Source organism: Stigmatopora argus, chromosome 9, assembly GCF_051989625.1.
Source record: "Stigmatopora argus isolate UIUO_Sarg chromosome 9, RoL_Sarg_1.0, whole genome shotgun sequence".
NCBI classification, from domain to species: domain Eukaryota; kingdom Metazoa; phylum Chordata; class Actinopteri; order Syngnathiformes; family Syngnathidae; genus Stigmatopora; species Stigmatopora argus.
This window is the reverse complement of record NC_135395.1, coordinates 19,046,462-19,060,910: the sequence shown is the minus strand read 5'-3', so window position 1 is coordinate 19,060,910 and position 14,449 is coordinate 19,046,462. Positions and strand designations below refer to the sequence as shown.

General features: G+C 44.2%; 2 protein-coding genes and 2 long non-coding RNA genes across 4 annotated transcripts in view; 1 reads left to right on the top strand and 3 right to left on the bottom strand.

Moving 5' to 3' along the window:
* LOC144082520 (uncharacterized) overlaps positions 1 to 3,890 on the top strand; it is a 34,190-nt gene extending 30,300 nt beyond the window's left edge. The window contains exon 3 of the long non-coding RNA XR_013303272.1: positions 3,326 to 3,890. This is a non-coding gene — a long non-coding RNA (uncharacterized LOC144082520). The remainder of the gene's footprint in view (positions 1 to 3,325) is intronic.
* LOC144082518 (uncharacterized) lies at positions 2,280 to 7,597 on the bottom strand. The gene is made up of 4 exons (XM_077609743.1): positions 7,495 to 7,597; positions 7,082 to 7,417; positions 6,245 to 6,577; positions 2,280 to 4,436 (listed from the first exon to the last, which is right to left on the bottom strand). Exons 1-4 carry the CDS (start codon positions 7,535 to 7,537, stop codon positions 4,348 to 4,350), a joined length of 801 nt encoding a protein of 266 aa, XP_077465869.1. The 5' UTR covers positions 7,538 to 7,597; the 3' UTR covers positions 2,280 to 4,347.
* Positions 7,598 to 11,955: 4,358 nt separating this feature from the next.
* LOC144081993 (uncharacterized) lies at positions 11,956 to 12,526 on the bottom strand. Its single transcript, XR_013303099.1, has 3 exons — positions 12,387 to 12,526; positions 12,278 to 12,318; positions 11,956 to 12,203 (listed from the first exon to the last, which is right to left on the bottom strand). It is a non-coding gene; the product is annotated as an uncharacterized LOC144081993 (long non-coding RNA).
* Positions 12,527 to 12,556: 30 nt separating this feature from the next.
* On the bottom strand, positions 12,557 to 13,659 carry LOC144082606 (uncharacterized). The gene is made up of 3 exons (XM_077609860.1): positions 13,472 to 13,659; positions 13,046 to 13,393; positions 12,557 to 12,915 (listed from the first exon to the last, which is right to left on the bottom strand). Exons 1-3 carry the CDS (start codon positions 13,518 to 13,520, stop codon positions 12,557 to 12,559), a joined length of 756 nt encoding a protein of 251 aa, XP_077465986.1. The 5' UTR covers positions 13,521 to 13,659.
* Positions 13,660 to 14,449: the final 790 nt, after the last annotated feature.

The following is a 14,449-nucleotide window of genomic DNA, read 5'->3' as shown; positions in this document are numbered from 1 at the left end:
CAATGAAAAGAAAAAAAATCATTGAAATCATTTATAACTTGTGATGACTTTTAGCTTTGATAGAGAATTTTAAAAAACTGCTTTTGCTCATAAAAATAACTTCTTAGTAAAATATATCAAAATATGCAAAGTGTAAATAACAGTAAACAACAGAAAACTCAACCCAAAGGACAAAAAAAAGACATTTGACAGTTCGCCCATTTCTTTACGTGTATGCAGCATCGGATTTCGTGTTCCAATACACATTGATTTTGTTCTAATGTCGCACAGATACAGTCTCAAGAATATTTTTATCATTTATGTTCTGATAAAGCGAAAGCACGCCTAATAACCTGATGCTTTCACACAGTAACAAAACGCAGGGCCCTTTCATCCGCCGTGTTTTGTGTGGAAAGCCCAAACACACGCAGCATGCTAGCAACGCCATCCCGATCCCGGCATTTTCCCCATTTGCGCCACAATATCGCACGTTAATATAGCCCTGGCAGGTAAATCAAACAAGACGGAACAAAGGCAGAAGAGGCTCGGGAGACTCGGTTTCCACGGTGCGGCGGAATGGACCGGGAGCTGCGAGATGCGCTTTCAATAGAACCTCATAAAGCCACGGCGGCGCCTGTTTATTCCAAAAGCCGGGCAAATCTCTTGCGTTTCTGGGTCATTCCAGCCCCTCATCATAAAACACCGCAGGTTGCTGACAGACCAGAAAACACGGGGACTGACAGTCCCCCCCTTCCCTTCCCTTCGCTTCGCTTTTGCTAGTATATGCAGAAAAGCAAAGTTTGCCATCTGAGTGACGTCTTAGACGGTTGACGGAGAACGTCAGATATTTGGGATTGGAAAGGGCTTCCTTCTTATTCCCACGCTTGATTTTGAGAGAAAATACGGGCTCCTGTGTCGGAAGAATGATCACAGGTGCGTAGCCAAGCTGTCTGGTAACTGTGGGGAAAACACATTTTGCGCTTATGCCTTCTCGGAACAATTTCACAAGAGATTTTTTCTGTCTTGTCCTTGGCCTTTCTGCAAGTTGCCAAGAAGACCGTAAGTAAAAGTGTTTTTCAAAAGAATGCGTTCTGCGATATCCCATTGCACGGTTCTCTGCAACCAAGGAAATTTCCCAAATACGGGATGAAATAAAGTTCTAATCTCATCTCGCGTCAATTCAAAATCCATCCGAATCAATTTTGACGCACGAGTTATCCATGGAAATAGGCAAACAATTTCAACTTATGAACAATCGCTCGGAACCTAACTCGTTCGTAAGTAGGGGAGCGTCTGTATACGTTTTTAAAATGCTGCATTTAAATCGATTTGGACTACAGATGGTTTGCACCGAATAAAGCGTGCACGAAAAACTGAGAAAATGTTACGACCAAGGCTACGTATTACTCAAACAAAACACTCCAACTGCAATTATCGTCTTAAAGTGCCGTACCGGGACAAATTGTGATCGAATGGAATGCTACGGACAGATTTGAGGCAACACGCAGGTCTCACCGTAAGGTCCAAATCCCGCTCCAAATGACTTTAGGACAGTTTGAAATGCAAGCAGATAATCCCGATGCTTGTAAAAGTTTGCACTGGCACGGCGCCCATTTGCTTTCTCCCTCCCTGAAACAATTGCTAAGCAACTGCTGCGGACCTACGCGGCCAACTCCGCCACAAAGCTGGGAATCTCAAGCACCGGCGTGCTCTGTCCAACGCGGCAGTGCCACGCGACGTTAGCGCCAGGCGGCGAGCCTCCTCCTTTTCGCTAAATCGGATATCTTCTGTGTGTCACGCGGCGACTGCGAACAGGGGGGCGGTCACACTAATTTTAACACTCTAATTGCAATCCAATCGGGCATTTCTCCTTACATGGTGCACCCCTGAAAATGAGGGGATACTTCAATAAAAATGATTGCGGTGAAAAAGTGGTTGGCGACCTTACGACCTTCCCGTGCCAAGTTTGCCACCTCGCCGATAACGAACGCGCTAGCCCAAATGGCTAATAGGCTCATTTGGCCATGCCATTGGCGGGGCGAGCACATCGGCCTGCTGGCCATTGTGAACTGGCATGGGCTCCAGCACCCCCGCGAACCTCGCAAGGATCAGCGAAAGGGAGAAGGAATGAATAATTTCCCTAGTCAAAAAGAAGTAGTGAACTGAAATTAAACACACAAATCAAATAATTAAAGATGCCATCTCTTGAAATAATAATTGGATTGAAAGTTTTAATTGTCATGGTACAAATAAGAGATTTGAAGCCACAAAGTGAACAGGAACAACAAGAAACAGACATATAAAATGGTTGTCGTGTTTATTTGAAAACAAACGGGAATTCACATCACGAGGTATTTAATAATAACAAGATTTAATGGGATGTATACTTTGAGCAAATGCGTCTATGAAAGCGGGCGGCAGTCACGCTAGCGGAGCCTAGAAATGAAAGCGGCAGCCTCCGGGCAGGCCACCCGACCGAGCGAGCCTGAAAATTCTCCGTACGAAACAACGGAATAATGAGCACGTTGGCACCTGTACGCAAACACCGGCTCTTTTGTAATATCAGCGACGGAGCCGAGAGGTTAACGATTCAATAAGCCAGACAGCTGAGAAGCAAGCGAGCATTCCTCCAAGCCCATTTTTTTTGGGTGGCGGTCTTTGTGTTGTTTGGAGCTAACCATCTGCCAACACATGCCACCGTTTCCCCTCTTCCATCTGGTCATTGTCATCATCACGTCCTACTTCTCTCCTTTTTTTGCCGCAGTGCCTTTAAGGCAAAGCTTTAGGTACGTTCGTATATATTTTCCAAGTGCCTTTAGGGAAGGACAGGGGCGGTTTTTGCTTGGGGCAATCAGCCCCAGGCGCCATCCATTTTGGGGCGCACACATTTTTTATTTTTACTCCCTAACTATCTTGACAGTTGTGTACACTATTAACCCCCATTTCCACATCAAGTTAGTGCCGGAGATTTTTCTGCTTCAAAGTTTGTGCCATGCACATTGTTGTTTACACATTTGGACTTTATTTATTGGGTAAAATTTTACCCAAATCAAAAGGTGTTTTTGCTAAAATGATACTACCTGAAAGAAGACCCATGTTCGTATTTTAGCGTGTATATGATAAGAGAAATATCCGTTTATCTGAAAGGGCCTTATTTATTAGACGTGGTTAGACAGATTAGGAAATTCACACACTTGATATGTCGCTTTTTTTAAAAGACAAAATCAGTTCTAATTTCGAACCTCTCTATTAAATGTTCTTTATAGCCTTCACTTTCTCTAATGGGATCGATCATTAGGGTTCATCTTGTAGTTTAATGCAACTGATTGGTTCCAATTTCACACAGAGCTACAACTCCCCCGTCAGGTAAAGAATAGCACTGCAGTTGACATCCACTTGGCGTTTTCCCATCACATGGAAGGACGGACATTTCACGAGAGACGGACGAGGACGGAACATGTGGGATTCAAACTTTGTGACGGTAAGACTTTCGCCTTATTTTTTCCCTTTCAGAGTGTCGTCATTGTTAACATTGTTTACAAATTGCTCAAATGAACTCGTGTTGTGCAAATAATGAAGTCTTGCAGCAATCATTTGGTGGAGCTGCCGTGATTTCAAGAATGTTGGCGTCCATGCTGATTTTTTAGACCAAATGTAAGCGCGTTTCAACTTGAAAGAATGACTTGGACAGGAAGGACGCACTTTGTTTGACGTCAAAAACGCCCCAGACCTTCTATTTTCCATTCTGACATTTGTGGCGTGAGGTTTCAAGTGTTTGTGTGCGTATGTGCGTCAACGAGCAGGTGCGTGCGTGCGTGCGTGCGTGCGTGCGTGCGTGCGTATGTGCGTCAACAAGCAGGTGCGTGCGTGCGTGCGTGCGTGTCCGACATTCTCAGAAAAATAAAATCGTTTACGCAGATTAAGGCACAGCTTCATTTTGAATTCATGGGGAAATTGAATATGGACTATAAGTAGTAGTATGAATAAAGTTGAATCTTATCTCATCGAAATAAAGAATGCTAAATAAAGATAGGAAGTAAGCACAAAAGTGTAATTTCAATCACTTGTGATTTTGACTATTCATAACGTAATCATGCTCATTTGATGGATGGGGTTTGAAGGACAAGTCACGTTTCTGAGTAAGGAGAACGTAAAAGTCATGCTAAAGAAGGATGGGAATTGGAAATACTTGATGCCAAAATTTAAAGTAAACAAGGGAATGAGTTTTGGGGGATGCCATACAAAAAGATGAAAGCCATAACCTACAACCCTAGACATCCATTTTTTTTTCTTCTTCTACGCTATTTCATATTTGGACTTGACTGAGCATTTGTCTGTGAATAGAATAAAGGGGAAATGAGTGAATAATCACCAGAGTACAAGAACCGTGGCCAAAATGAAGGAGGAAGCCAACAGGGCGCCGAGTACGATGCCCACCACCCCGTTCAGGTCTGGACCTAAAACCGAAAAACACACACATATGTATTGAATGTATTTAAATCAATGTCCCCTAAATGAGACATTCTCATCCTAGTTTTGTCAACAGGAATCAAATAAATCCCACAAATGAATCGATCATCCAATTTTTCAGCCCAATCTAATGTCAGTAAAGTCGAGGTCTGCGGACCCCGAACAACCTCCGTCCGCCCGGTTCAAGTGACCGTAAAATAATGTAACGTTTTAATAGTGATAATTGTATGACTTTTACTCCCAATCTTACTGAAATCTCCCAATATGGCGTGAAAAGCAATGTCGCAAACATGCGTACTCGTTGGCAAAAGTTGATGGCCCAGAAACCCCAAAACTTCTGGTTCACATCACGTAAAAACAAGAAAATGTCTTCAATCACATAATATGACACAAAAAGCAGTTTTGTGTCGACAAAAGTTGAAGACCATCAAGCCAAACAACTTCCGCTTCTCCTTACAGAGTTGAATCTTGCAACAATACAGTCTATCATTCACTGGTCATTATTTCTATTTTAATGTGGTAAAAGTTTAATTTTATTCTCATACTATGAAGTTTTTTTTCTCTCAGAACATTTTTAACGGCACAGTGGTTGGGAATGAGTTCTATACTCATTGTCTGCTTGTTTTTTTTGAGTATGTTTTGAGGTAAGAGGCGAACCTAAAATGTGTCAAAATGGCCGTCAGACCACAACAGGAAATATCAAGTACCAAGCAACGTGAAAGAAAAAAAATACAAAGGAACGTGACTTGAAAAATGGCACTTTTTCATCTGATAACTTTCTGTTATTGTTACCAGTGTAATATATCTATCTATATATCTCTACCCCTCTCTCTACCTCTCTCTACCTCTCTCTACCTCTCTCTACCTCTCTCTACCTCTCTCTACCTCTCTCTACCTCTCTCTACCTCTCTCTCTCTCTCTCTCTCTCTCTACCTCTCTCTACCTCTCTCTCTCTCTACCTCTCTCTCTCTCTACCTCTCTCTCTCTACCTCTCTCTCTCTACCTCTCTCTCTCTCTACCTCTCTCTCTCTACCTCTCTCTCTCTACCTCTCTCTCTCTCTACCTCTCTCTCTCTCTACCTCTCTCTCTCTCTCTACCTCTCTCTCTCTCTCTACCTCTCTCTCTCTCTACCTCTCTCTCTCTCTCTACCTCTCTCTCTCTCTCTCTACCTCTCTCTCTACCTCTCTCTCTCTCTCTACCTCTCTCTCTACCCCTCTCTCTCTCTACCTCTCTCTCTCTACCTCTCTCTCTCTCTACCTCTCTCTCTATCTCTCTCTCTCTCTACCTCTCTCTCTCTCTACCTCTCTCTCTCTACCTCTCTCTCTCTCTCTCTCTACCTCTCTCTCTCTCTCTCTACCTCTCTCTCTACCTCTCTCTCTCTCTCTCTACCTCTCTCTACCTCTCTCTACCTCTCTCTCTCTACCTCTCTCTCTCTACCTCTCTCTCTCTCTACCTCTCTCTACCTCTCTACATCTCTCTCTCTACCTCTCTCTCTCTCTCTCTCTCTCTCTCTACCTCTCTCTCTCTACCGCTCTCTCTCTACCGCTCTCTCTCTACCTCTCTATATCTATTTTTTCTCTCTTGATTGCACGTTTTTACGTACATTCTGTTTTGCTGTTTCATCCTGAAAATCTGGGATTTCTGGGAGGTGATTTTTCTTCTTTTCTGCATTTTTCCCGAACGGTGTCATGACATTTTATGCTCCTTAACTTGCTAAACGCTGAATGAAACACGTCGACGGCTCTCGAATCCTACAAGCTACGGTCAAAGAAAAAAAAAGATTTAAAGGACTTACGCGTCTCCACGTGAGTTCCTTGTCCAAAGACGATGGCCCCACAGGCGGCCACCGCACAGTAGTACGTGCCGGTATCCGAGGAGTTGCGTACCATTTTGGACAGACGGTAGACGCAGCTGCCGTTGACCTTTTCCTCATCTCCCTCCGTGTAAATGGCGTGCAGGTAAGAATCCCCCGATCCGGATTTGAACCAGTACACTCTGCGTCGTTCGGGACAGCCGGCGGCGTCCCGGCCGGTCGACACGATCCGACATTGGAGCGTCACCGATTGGCCCGCTTCCACCTTCTCGGACGAAGGACTTTGCCTCACGTAGAAGGACCTCTGTGTGGGATCTGGTCGGAGGCCACGCTAGTGAATAATCGGTGCAACAAAAAGGGATACAAAAGTAGGGAAGAGAATTTGGTGGGGGCAAAGTGGCCAAATGTGGAAATTTAATGTCAGAATTCTGACTTGATTCTCAAACGGTTGACAGTTTTGGCAGACTTGAAAGTGAGACTGAGATTAGAGTGAGAATTTTACATTTCGAATTGTGACATTTTTTTATTCCCACAAATGATGTGGCCATGTTTCTCAGTTCCAAGTCAGAATTTTGACTCAAGTCAGAATTTTGGCCACTTTTTTTTTATTGCTACAAAATATGTGGCTATGTTTCTCCCTTCCGATTCCGAATTCTTCCTTTAGAATCAAAATCTTGGAGAAAATCAAGTCAGAATTCTGACTTGATTCTCAGAAATCTGTCTTTGAAGTCACCATTTTGGTGACTTTTCTGGCTGAACTGATGCCCCCCCACACCCCCATCCTTCTCTCCCGTCCATAAGAACAGAGGATAGTCGTACCTTGGACGAGCAAATGCGTGCTGTCAATGAACCTCATGTTGTAGGAGGTCCCGGCCTGGCAGGTGTACGTGGCTTCGTCTTCTTTGCTCACCCTTGTGATGTTTAAAAAGTAGACATCGCCCCCCCGCCCACCGGAGAATTTGCCGTCCTTAAAGCCATCTCGAAGGGAAAGATCTCCAAAATAGCCCTGCGCGATGGTTTCGATGCTGTGCCCCGCCTTCATCTTGTACCAGTAAAAAATCTCTCCCATTCTGTCGCCGTGCGGGCAAAGAAGGGTGACGTTGGCGCCCATTTCCGCCGTGACCATCGCCACCGCCTTCGGCGCTCCGATCGGAGCTGAAGTCGATCAGAAGTGGCTTTTAGAATGGCCCAAAAATGGATCCAAAACGACAAGAGAGCCGGTTAATACTCACCCAACGTGCTGAGGAGCCAGAGCGTGGCGAGTCCGGCCGTCATCGCGACGCGTCGTCCCGCTTGCGCTGCGCGACTGCCGTCTTTCCGCTCTGTCGCGACCGGGTGGCGAAAAAGGACTTCCGCCGCATCTTTTTTTTTTTTTTTCTGTACAAACGACTTGACCCACTTCCCCCGAGGCAGCGCAATCGTCCTCAAAAGGGGCCTTCTTCCGTTGCCTTGGTATTTCCGCAATGAAAAATGTCCATTTGGCGTGGATTCAATTTTGGCTTTTTCGGGAAATACCGTATTTCCTCGCATATACGCCGTATTTGTCGCTCCAAAAACGACGACTGGATCCGGGCTACGCACGGCTTATTTGTGCACCAATTAGACTTGACTTGCACGAAACTGCAAGCTGACAGCAGTTTCCATTCCTTCTTTTGTATTGCTTTCCATGACTTTTTTTTTTAAGCGCTCGTCGATTTCTTGTCACGGTACTTTGTCTACTTGTTGCAACATCGGAGTTTTACGATGAAGGCTTTATTGAGATGCTAGCATTTTCTCTATCGGTGGACCTGGCCTTTTTCGTGTTGGAGCAAGATCTCAAATCAAAGCAAATCAAAAGCCTTTATTGTCAATATACACAGCTGCGTATAACCAAATTGGTGGTGCGACGCCACAAAGTGCGTTTTCCCAGTAAAAACACAAATAAGTCATATAAAAAGTCACGTCCGGGCAAGATCTGAAGTAGCACAGTTTCCGCGACATATTTAATGAAAGACGTGCTTGATTGTATTCACTTCTGGGCCAAAATACAGCTGGTTAAAATTAAACCAAAATTCAGGAGATTTATGGTGACTTTTTAATGAAAACAGTTGTTCCCTCAGACTTTTGAGTTTGTTATGTTTTTGCGATGGTTTTTCATCCGCAAGCCATTTGTGATTTTTGCCAGAGTTCTGCGACATTATTTTGTGTTCATACATTTGAGTCTGTGACATTTTGTGCCATTGTGTTTCGCCTTTCTGGCCTCTTAAACTGTTAGTTGGAAGGAGCGCTATTCAAAGAAAAACCAACCAACCAACCCCCCAAAAAAACCCTCACCTGCGCAAACAGACTTAAGACTAGAAAAATGAAACCACGTTGTGGTGGAAAAAGAAACAAAAGTCTGCGAGTTCTTCCTGTCCAAGTGTCGACTTGGTTCAAAGCGCAACTGATTGAAACAGACAAATGTGCCTTATTTTTTTTATTTTTCTTGCGGTGATAAGCATCAACTAAAATAGAAAAAACAGAGAAGCAAGATTTTGCGGTAGATCTCACGTGAATATCGTTTTAACACAACGTTTCCCAGAGACGATTGGCGACGAATTTCGTGGCGTTAGGATTCCCGTAGTCTGACGTCGGCGTACGTGCTAAATTCCCCGTCGGTCGCGTTCCGCTTGCTTCTTTTTTTGGCGCTAACAATCGGGGCCGAGTAAATCAACGCGTCCTCGTCTCTCTGGAAGACAAGTTGACGCGTTAAGGACAAGAAAGCAGATCTTTAGCGAAGGCCAGGGGAACTTTTCCACTCACCCGGTTGGATGTTTCATCTCGTGTTTGTGTTTGTGGACAAGCTGGTCATGGAAGGAAGAAAATGCCATTTTACAACCACTGGCTTGAACTAACCGAAAGGGTGTCTTTTACCTTGACAGCAACAACTTGGTTTTGTCTTGAGTTTGTAAATAAGAAAGGCCATCAGAATGAAGCTCAAAGCCAAAGCAGCACCCAAAGCCACCGTCGTCCACATTTGGGAGGCGCACCTGCTACCATCTGAATTTTCACCAAAAAAACGGCATATTTGTCAAGAATTCAAGTTATCTTAACTTTGACTTGGACTTTTTTTTCAGCCATACCTGCATGGGTGCTTTTCGTTGCACTTTCCAGTAGAGTCTCCCCACAGGTGGCCACCGCACATAAATAATTTTGGGAATCGTCGGCGGAGTTGACGAAGGCGCATTTCCGCATTGGGCCGCCGCTAACATTTTGGCCTTGATGGCGGAGGTTGTAAATGAAGCTGGGATGCGAGGCGTTTGCGCTCGTTTGGAACCAGTAAACCTGGTGTCCGTCGTCCCTGCTCGATTGCTTGTCGAGAGGGGGCAGGACCGAGCACTGCGAGGTCATGGACGGGCTTTCGCCGGTTCGCATCACGCTAATGACGGACGGTTCGGCATCTGGGGAATCTAAAAAACATAGATTTACCGTCAAGTGGTTGAAAATGTGATAAGATCCTCCAAAATATTCCATCCAGGTCAGGTTCTGTATTTTAAAACGGCTGCTCTTAATTCCATATTGTGACTTGTCATATTTACCTTTCACCTGCAGAAATGTTCCCGACAAATAAGTCGCATTCGGGCTATATTTAGTCCATTTGAAGCAGTAGTAGACGGCCGTGTCACTTTTTTGCACTTGATTGATTCTTAGAACAAACATTCCGTTGGCATCTTCGGCAATGATGTGATCCCCGCTGCCAGCGCTATTCCATTTCCTACTGCTGCCAATGAACAATGCAGGGAAGGTTCCCGAAGAAAGTCGAAACCAAAAAATAAAAATATTCAAATCAAACTTAAAATGACTCTCATTTTCTCGGAGGCACGTCAAATGGACACTTTGGCCCACGACGGCCGTCTTTGTGGAGAAGTTGGGAGGCTCCGCGTACCCTGAAAAAAAAACACATCAAAAACCTGTTCACAAATGTTAAATACAGCACAATTAAGTGATTATCTGCACTTGCCTCCATATAGGATGAGGATGAAAAGGAGACAACGTGCCATCCGCCGCATTTTGTGGCCGTTTGGGCGAGTGAAGAGCAGTCCGTGGAGGATGACGGCACCACAAGGTCGATGGACTGGAATCCAATCGCAGCGAAGGGGAGGGATCTACTTGACTGACGGAAAGATCATTGGTTTCTCAGCAGGTTGCCGCCCTGAGTAAGATTCTTTTCACTTCTACTACATGCTTGTGATGATTGGGAATTAGATTTGAATTTGATTTCATCCCGTATTGGGGAAATTTCTTGGTTGCAGTAGCAAGACACAAAAGACATTGTAGACCTAGCTAAGAAACTGGAGCCACACACTAAGTCCACAAGGGGTGGGGGTACCTTCCATATGTTTGGATTTCCGTATGTTTTTGCCTCCAGTTTCTCATATGTTATCTTTTCAATTTTTGACACACGAGAACTAATGATGATTTGCTCCCCTAAATCAGATAGATGTACTTGGTCGTCACGGAACCAGTCGGCAATTGGAAAAATGGGCTGGTTTTCCAAATTCTCGTCGTTTTTCCATTCCAATCGTTTGAGTACCAAACGATTAAGGCAATTTTTGTTTATTATTTATGTCGCTGACCTCCTGAAATCAAATCAAAAGCCTTTATTGTCATTATACACAGCTGCGTATAACGAAATTGCTGGTGCGATGCCACAGAGTGCGTTTTCCCAGTAAAACATAACTAAGTAATATAAAAAAATAAAAAGTCACATCCGGGCAAGATCTGAATAATAATAATAATAATAATAATAATAATCGGACATAGGCCCTGTCGTCATTATCAACAACAAAAAAGCCTAATTGTCATCACACCCAGAAACTGCGTGTGACGAAATTGGTGGTGCTTCTCCATAAGCTGCGTTTACTCGGCAAAAGACCTAAATAAGTGTAAGTTACGGACTTGTAATTTGGCATTCTGCTGTTGTGGATACAGGTCGCTTACCTCTCACTGTCTTTCACTTACCTTACTTCAGTCAGCTAGTAGGAGGCAGATCACCACCCAAACATCTTTTCATATTACCTCAGAAGGGAATGTGTGTTATGTTACCACAAATTTAGAGTTCTGATGGATTTGGGGAAAAAACTGTCCTTAAGCCATTTTGTCCGTGCTTTGTGGCACCTATAGCGCCTGCCAGAGGGCAGCAGCTGGAACAGATTGTGACCAGGGTGGTAAGGGTCCCCTATGATGTTCTTGGCTCTGCTGAGGTAACGAGGGCTGGCAATGTCTTCCAGCCTTGTAGCGAAGGTTCCACGACATATTTAATGAAAGACATGTATTCAGGAGATTCACGGTGACATTCTAATGAAAACAGTTGTTCCCTCAGACTTTTGAGTTTGTTATGTTTTTGCAATGGTTTTTCATCCGCGAGCCATTTGTGATTTTTGCCAGAGTTCTGCGACATTATTTTGTGCCATTGTGTTTGGTCTTTCTGGCCTCTTAAACTGTTAGTTGGGAGGAGCACTATTCTAAGAAAAAACACCCCCCCACCCCCACCCAAAAAAAAAAAAAAAACACCTACACATTTCTGGGTGCCAGAAATGGTGCACGAAAAGTGGAAACCATGTTGTGGTTGAAAAAGAAAGAAAAGTTCTTCCTGTCCAAGTGCCGACTGGGTTCAAAGCGCAACTGATCGAAACAGACAAATCCAGCCCTCATTTTGTGCCTTATTTTTTTATTTTTCTTGCGATGATACGCATCAACTAAAACAAAAAAACCAGAGAAGCAAGATTTCGCGGTAGATCTCACATGAATATCGTTTTAAGACAACATTTCCCAGAGACGATTGGCGACGAATTTCGTGGCGTTAGCATTCCCGTAGTCTGACGTCGGCGTACGTGCTAAATTCCCCGTCGGTCGCGTTCCGCTTGCTTCTTTTTTTGGCGCTAAAGGTCGGGGCCGAGTAAATCAACGCGCCCTCGTCTCTCTGGAAGACAAGTCGCCGCGTTAAGGACAAGAAAGCGGATCTTGAGCAAAGGCCATGGGAACTTTTCCACTCACCCGGTTGGATGTTTCATCTCGTGTTTGTGTTTGTGGACAAGCTGGTCATTAAAGGAAGAAAATGCCATTTTACAACCACTGGCTTGAACTAACCGAAAGGGTGTCTTACCTTGGCAGCAACCACTTTGTTTTGTCTTGAGTTTGTACGTAAGAAAGGCCATCAGAATGAAGCTTAAAGCCAAAGCAGCACCCAAAGCCACCATCGTCCATATTTGGGAAGCGCACTTGCAACCATCTGAATTTTCACCTTAAAAACGGCACATTCGTCAAGAATTCAAGTCATTGGGACTTTGACTTTTTTTTTTCTGCCATACCTGCATGGGTGCTTTTCGTTGCACTTTCCATTAGAATCTCCCCACAGGTGGCCACTGCACATAAATAATTTTGGGAATCGGAGGAGTTGACAAAGGCGCATTTCCGCATTGGGCAACCGCTAAGATTTTGGCCTTGATGGCGGAGGTTGTAAATCAAGCTGGGATGCAAGGCGTTTGCGCTCGTTTGGAACCAGTAAACCTGGTGTCCGCCGTCCCTGCTCGATTGCTTGTCGAGAGGGGGCAGGACCGAGCACTGCGAGGTCACAGACGGGCTCTCACCGGTTCGCGTCACGCTAATGACGGACGGTTTGGCATCCGGTGAATCTAAAAAAACATAGATCGACCGTCAAGTCGTTGAAAATGTGATAAGATCCTCCAAAATATTCTATACTGGTCAGGTTCTGTATTTTAAAATGGCTGCTCTTAATTCAATATTGTGACTTGTCATATTTACCTTTCACCTGCAGAAATGTTCCCGACAAATAAGTCACACTCGGCTTAAATTTAGTCCATTTGAAGCAGTAGTAGACGGCCGTGTCACTTTTTTGCACTTGATTGATTCTTAGAACAAACATTCCGTTGGCATGTTCAGCAATGATGTGATCCCCGCTGCCCGCGCTATTCGATTCGCTAACGCTGCGAATGAACATTTGAGGGAGGGTTCCCGAAGAAAGTCGAAGCCAAAAGATAAAAATATTCAAATCAGACTTCAAATCAAGCTCATTTTCTCGGAGGCACGTCAAATGGACACTTTGGCCCACGACGGCCGTCTTTGTGGAGAAGTTGGGAGGCTCCGCGTACCCTGAAAAAAAACCACACATCAAAAACCTGTTCACAAGTGTTAAATACAGCACAATTTTAAGTAAGTATCTGCACTTGCCTCCATATAGGATGAGGATGAAAAGGAGACAACGCGCCATCCGCCGCATTTTGTGGCCGTTTGGGCGAGTGAAGAGCAGTCCGTGGAGGAGGACGGCGCCGCACGGTCGATGGACTGGAATCCAATCGCAGCGAAGGGGAGGGATCTACTTGGCTGACGGAAAGATCATTGGTTTCTCAGCGAGTTGCCGCCCTGAGTAAGATTCTTTTCACTTCTACTACATTCTTTGATCTTAACCGAGAGATGATTGGAATTAGATTTGAATTTGATTTCATCCCGTATTGGGGAAATTTCTTGGTTGCTGTAGCAAGACACACAAGACATTGTAGACCTAGCCAAGAAACTGGAGCCACACACTAAGTCCACAAGGGGTGGGGGTACCTTCCATATGTTTGGATTTCCGTATGTTTTTGCCTCCAGTTTCTCATATGTTATCTTTTCAATTTTTGACACACGACAACTAATGATGATTTGCTCCCCTAAATCAGATAGATGTACTTGGTCGTCACTGAACCAGTCGGCAATTGGAAATCTGGGCTGCTTTTCCAAATTCTCGTTGTTTTTCCATTCCAACCGTTTGAGTACCAAACGATTAAGGCAATTTTTGTTTATTATTTATGTTGCTGACCTCCTGAAATCAAATCAAAAGCCTTTACTGTCATTATACACAGCTGCATATAACGAAATTGGTGGTGCGATGCCACAAAGTGCGTTTTCCCAGTAAAAACATAAATAAGTAATATAAAAATATAAAAAAGTCACGTCCGGGCAAGATCTGAAGTAGCGCAGTTTCCGCGACATTGGATTGGATTGGATAACATTATTCATCACGTATTCGGGAAATTTCGTTGTCACAGTAGCAAGAGGGTGAGAATACAGACACAGTAAAAGACATTTTAGACATAAATAGATAGGTAATAAGTAAGTTAATTAATAAATACATGAATAAATATATAAATAAATAAGCGTGTTGCTGAA